This window comes from Heptranchias perlo, chromosome 8 (assembly GCF_035084215.1).
Source record: "Heptranchias perlo isolate sHepPer1 chromosome 8, sHepPer1.hap1, whole genome shotgun sequence".
Taxonomy (NCBI): domain Eukaryota; kingdom Metazoa; phylum Chordata; class Chondrichthyes; order Hexanchiformes; family Hexanchidae; genus Heptranchias; species Heptranchias perlo.
This window is the reverse complement of record NC_090332.1, coordinates 58,871,500-58,877,499: the sequence shown is the minus strand read 5'-3', so window position 1 is coordinate 58,877,499 and position 6,000 is coordinate 58,871,500. Positions and strand designations below refer to the sequence as shown.

General features: G+C 42.7%; 1 protein-coding gene across 2 annotated transcripts in view; it reads right to left on the bottom strand.

Annotated features, from left to right (window-relative positions):
- Positions 1 to 2,808: 2,808 nt before the first annotated feature.
- ezrb (ezrin b) overlaps positions 2,809 to 6,000 on the bottom strand; it is a 109,528-nt gene continuing 106,336 nt past the window's right edge. For both annotated transcript variants that reach the window (XM_067989149.1, XM_067989148.1), the window contains exon 14: positions 2,809 to 4,291. In XM_067989149.1, the coding sequence (XP_067845250.1) occupies positions 4,127 to 4,291 (165 nt within the window). In that variant the 3' untranslated portion in view covers positions 2,809 to 4,126. The remainder of the gene's footprint in view (positions 4,292 to 6,000) is intronic.

The following is a 6,000-nucleotide window of genomic DNA, read 5'->3' as shown; positions in this document are numbered from 1 at the left end:
TCTCCCTCTCAAACCTATCATGTTATGGTCACTGTTAGCTAGGTATTCCCTTACCGTTAGATTGTTGACTAATTCAGACTCATCACTAAATCTAATATGGCCTGTTCTCTTGTTGGTTCATATGATTTCAGAAAGCGTCTTGAATACACTCGAAATTTGCTGCCTTTGGGACTTGAGCTGTTTTGCTATCCCCAGTCTATACGAAAATTAAAGTCTCCTACTCTTTTTGTAAGATGAGGCTTTCCTTTGTAAGGCCCAAACCGCTTTCCAGCCAATTAAGTACTTTTTGGAAGTGCAGTAACTGTGGTAATGCAGGAAACTTGGCAGCCGATTTGCACATAGCAAAGTCCCACAAACAGCAATGTGGTCAACTTTTTTTTGTGTTGTTGGTTGAGGAATAAATATTGGCCAGGACACTGGGGAGAACTCCCCTGCTCTTCTTTGAATAGCGCCATAGGATCTTTTACGTCCACATTAGAGGACAGACCTCAGTTTAACGTCTCATCTGAAAGATAGCACCTCCGACTGTTCAACATTCCATCAGGACTACATTGAAGTGTCAGCCTAGATTTTGTGCTCAACTTTCTGACTCAGAGGCGAGAGTGCTACCATTGAGTCATGGCTGACACGGGTTTACAGGATGCACTGCAGCAACTCACCCAAAGTTACTTCAACGGTACCTCCCTTCCTTGTGAGCTCCAACACCAAGATGTCCAACTGCAGCAATGTTGTGGGAACACCATCACCTGCTATCCTGATATATGTTGCTATTCCTGCACCGTCATGGGTCAATACCCTGGAATTCCCCATCGAGGATCATCATGGGATCACCATAATGACTGCAGCAGTTCAAGGAGAAGGCCCTCCATCACCTTGAAGCAACTAGGGATAGGCAATAAATGGGGCCTGGACAGTATCATTCACATCCAGAGAACAAATATTAAAACGTCATGAGTGGCAATTGTTAGTATAAAGATGGGCTAATGGGTTAATAACCTGTGCACAGATCTTTCTTTTAGAATTCCTGAAAAGAGCTGAAAGGTGGATGATAAAGTTCACTAGTCAGGTCATGTGAAAGTCAAATAGCTAGCAAAAGACTGGAGGACAGGGTGCTTGCTCAAACTTTAGATGATTGCATCAGTGTTCTTCACCTTGGACTGTATTATGAAAATGCAAGGTTTGGGCGGATTGGAAAATTCTACCTGCAACTTGACCTTTGAACTGACTACATATGGAGGTTATCCTTACTTCACTTTAAAGCATACTGTAAGAATGGTGCTCCTGTGGTGCGAACACCCATCATGGGGGAATATGAATTCATCAGTATTCACAATATTTTTCCTGGCATTTCCCGATTTGCTGTCTGTATTATGATTACCCATTGGTCTTCCAAGCACTCAAGGCAGTTTTCCAAATACACAAGTGTCCCATTCTTCGTCAGGTACAATGCAGAAATGTCAACAGCCAGCAGAAATCATAGAATCATAGAAGGTTACAGCACGGAAGGAGGTCATTCGGCCCATCGAGTCCATGCCGGCTCTATGCATGAGCAATCCAGCTAGTCCCACTGCCCCGCCCTATACCTGTAGCCCTGCACACTTTTTTGTTTCAAGTACCTATCCAGTTCCCTTCTGAAGGCCATGATTGAATCTGCCTCCACCACTCCCTCGGGCAGTGCATTCCAGATCCTAACCACTCGCTGTGTAAAAAAGTTTCTCCTCGTATCACCTTTGGTTCTTTTGCCAATCACCTTAAATCTATGCCCTCTGGTTCTTGACCCTTCTGCCAATGGGAACAGTTTATGTCTATCCACTCTGTCTAGACCCTTCATGATTTTGAATACCTGTTTCAAATCTCCTCTCAACTTTCTCTGTTCCAAGGAGAACAATCCCAGCCTCTCCAGTCTATCCACGTAATTTAAGTCCCTCATCCCTGGAATCATTCTAGTAAATCTCCTCTGCATCCTCTCTAAGGCCTTCACATCCTTCCTAAAGTGCAATACCCAGAACTGGACACAATACTCCAGTTGTGGCCAAACCAGTATTTTATAAAGGTCCATCATGACTTCCATACTTTTGTACTCTGACTTTATTTATAAAGCCCAGGACCTTTTTTAACCGCTTTCTCAACCTGCCCTGCCAGTTTATATTGCCTCTCCTAATTTTTCCTACTGAAATGAATCACCTCACATTTTTCCGCGTTAAACTTCATCTGCCATGTGTCGGCCCATGCCATCAGAGTATCAATATCCTCTTGCAGTCTATCACTACCCTTCCAAGTTTTGTGTTCTCTGCAAATTTTGAAATTGTGCCCTGTACACCCTGGGTGAGAACACAAATCTGGGTCCTTTTTGATCTGAAAGACTCAGCTACTCACTGGATAAACTCATTGAACCACCAGAGGAATCTCAGTTATTTTTTTATTATTTAGGAGTTTAAAGTAACGTTAATGCAATATCTACGTGGCCTAACCCTTTGTGACAAGTGAGTCAGTGCAAAGGTACGAATTTGTCCATCTGTGAATTTATTTTAGGGGTGTTATGGAGATAATGACCAAATGCACCAACTTGACAGTGCTATTCTACAGCAGTTATAGAATAGCCAACTCTGTGCAGTACTGTTCTACAGCACCATAGTCAGATCAGTTTTGCCAGCTTTAAAGAGGTTGGCCATATCTTGATTTAGCCCTTAATCTGGCCTCAACCAAGAACAAACGTGTAGAGAGCAAGAGCAATGTGCATGGCAGTGTTTATGATGTGCACACTTTTCCAGAACATAAATGGAATGACTGATGGCAGCAAGAGCAAGGTCAAGTGAGTAAATGCCCTGAAGCATTGCCAAAATCTTTATTAGATGCAATTCGACATTGCAAAAACCATATTAGTACAAGACTTGCAAGTACAAAGTGCAGAGCAACCAAAATATAGATTGGAGGAGCAGAGCTGGTCATTTTGATAAGCATACCATTATGAAAGAGTGTAGTGATAATACAGTGTGACAGTTTCACATTGCTCACCGAGAACATACATCGTTAATTATGAATCCTCAGATGTAAAGGGTTTATAATGTCTAAATTAAAGATTGGCTTATTTAGTTGCAACAATTGTCTTCGTTAGTTGAACCAGTGATCAGATTAAATAGAACATGAGATTTTGCTCTTCCTGCTAAATTTTTTTTTACAAATATGCATTACTACTCATTTGGTCTAAAATAAAAAAACTTCACAAATAGATTCATTCTACAAAATAAAGTCAGATTTGCTTCAGTAGCACACAACACTAGTTTTTATTCTGTAACTTTTTGACACCTTTAAGTGTTGAAGCACAAATCTTGTAATAGCAAAAATATACAAAGCATGAACCATTTCCCCACAAGTTATTTTTAAAGTGAACTGTATATATTACACACTAGATATTGTGATATTACATTAAAACCTATGAAAGTTCCTAATTGGAGGCAATCTACAGAAAGAAGGTGTCTTAAGTGTTTCAATCATGTGTTTCATTGATCATTTGCATGCAGTCACTATTGTCTGCACATGCCCACTAATACTTGCTATATCAAATCTGAATCCTCATCTGCAGAGTGGGAAGCACTATTCAAAATCATCATTTCACATGGGTGACTATGGTACCAAGTGACACAATGGAGCAATTTGCTTTCAATGAAAATCCTGTTCTCCAATTCATGAACTTGGCCATTTCAGCTGTAATGTTAGGGCATTGGCTAGTTTCCTTCCCTTTCCAAAAAACTTGTTCATTAAACTATTTTTGGCACCGAACAATCATTTATGCACTGTAGCACATCTCAGACTGAAGAAGGTTTTCTTCAAGCACTGAAATGCTTACAAAGATGCTTTAAAACAATGTGACCAACAATCTGGTTCATTGCTCAAGAATGAAGAGATTATTTAAACAAAAACTATTCAAAATTGACACATCTTTATATAAAATTTAGACTTGGCAAAACCTAAGAAAAAAAAATGGAGACTTCAGGCTGTGGGCCTACCCAGCCTCTATTATAGAATCCAAGCTGGTTGCTGCAGTGACCACTGAGAAAAGTAAAATACTTCAAATCGTTTATCATCCTGTGTAGAGCAATGCACAAGTACTGCGGTCAGTGAAATTTTACATAGATTCAAACTCATCCACCCTCTGCTTGGTGTTCCCTCGTCGGATCTGACGGAGTGTTTTATATTTGTCTTGTCCTTTTCGGACATTTTCCAAGTGGATGATGTCGTTGGAAGTTTTCTTGCTTTCATCTCTGGCTTGGGCGAGCTCAGTACTCAATAACTGGGTTTTTGATGGGGAGGGAGGGAAGGGGAGGAAGAACAAAACAGACATTTACAAATTGACAGTCACACCTCACCGCAAAACCACATGGCACATACAACTCAGATGCAGCGATCATTGCATTGGATCCGCACATGGCCGTACCGCTCCTTGTCACCGGTCGTTATCTCTCTCTATCTATCTATCCCATTTAGTACTTTGTATACCTCAGAGAAGGTCCTACTCCTCCCCCTTCAATCACCACCTTTCTAGAATATAAACAAGAGCTTCTCTAATATAGAAGAAGTTACATCAAGTTTACAGCACAGAAACAGGCTATTCGGTCCAACTGGCCTGTGCCGGTGTTTAGCCCAGACTTTCCCCATAGACTGGTTAACACCCAGTATATCCGGGTCATGCTGAAGCTCGAGTTCAAAACACTCAAGCCCATAAGTATGGAATAGGAAGTTCAGGCTACCAAGTTTCCTTCTTTCATCAGGATTGTGTATATCAAGGACTCTACAGGGGATGGATTCCTGAAAGATATGAGTCACCAATGGTAATACTGCCAAAATAAAACTGAAATTTCTCCCTAACCAAGAGTGTGCATTATTCTACCTTGACCCTTCCTTAAAACCTACCTCTTTATCCAAGCTTTTGGTCACCTGTCCTAATATCTCCATATGTGGCTCGGTGTCAAATTTTGTTTGAAAATCGCTCGTGAAGCGCCTGGAGACTTTTAAAAAAAAAATTCGTTCACGGGATGTGGGCGTCGCTGGCGAGGCCAGCATTTATTGCCCATCCCTAATTGCCCGCGAGAAGGTGGTGGTGAGCCGCCTTCTTGAACCGCTGCAGTCCGTGTGGTGACGGTTCTCCCACAGTGCTGTTAGGAAGGGAGTTCCAGGATTTTGACCCAGCGACAATGAAGGAACGGCGATATATTTCCAAGTCGGGATGGTGTGTGACTTGGAGGGGAACGTGCAGGTGGTGTTGTTCCCATGCGCCTGCTGCTCTTGTCCTTCTAGGTGGTAGAGGTCGCGGGTTTGGGAGGTGCTGTTGAAGAAGCCTTGGCGAGTTGCTGCAGTGCATCCTGTGGATGGTACACAATGCAGCCACAGTGCGCCGGTGGTGAAGGGAGTGAATGTTCAGGGTGGTGGATGGGGTGCCAATCAAGCGGGCTGCTTTATCTTGGATGGTGTCGATCTTCTTGAGTGTTGTTGGAGCTGCACTCATCGAAGCAAGTGGAGAGTATTCCATCACACTCCTGACTTGTGCCTTGTAGATGGTGGAAAGGCTTTGGGGAGTTAGGTGGTGAGTCACTCGCCACAGAATACCCAGCCTCTGACCTGCTCTCGTAGCCACAGTATTTATATGGCTGGTCCAGTTAAGTTTCTGGTCAATGGTGACCCCCAGGATGTTGATGGTGGGGGATTCAAGAAGGTGGCTCACCACCACCTTCAAGGGCAATTAGGGATGGGCAATAAATGCTGGCCCGCCAGCGATGCCCACATCCCGTGAACGAATAAATTTTAAAAAAAATTCGGCGATGGTAATGCCGTTGAATGTCAAGGGGAGGTGGTTAGACTCTCTCTTGTTGGAGATGGTCATTGCCTGGCACTTATCTGGCACGAATGTTACTTGCCACTTATGAGCCCAAGCCTGGGTTACTCTGTTAATAGCACTATATAAATGCAAGTATTTGATGTTGACCCATGTGCCACAGACCAAAA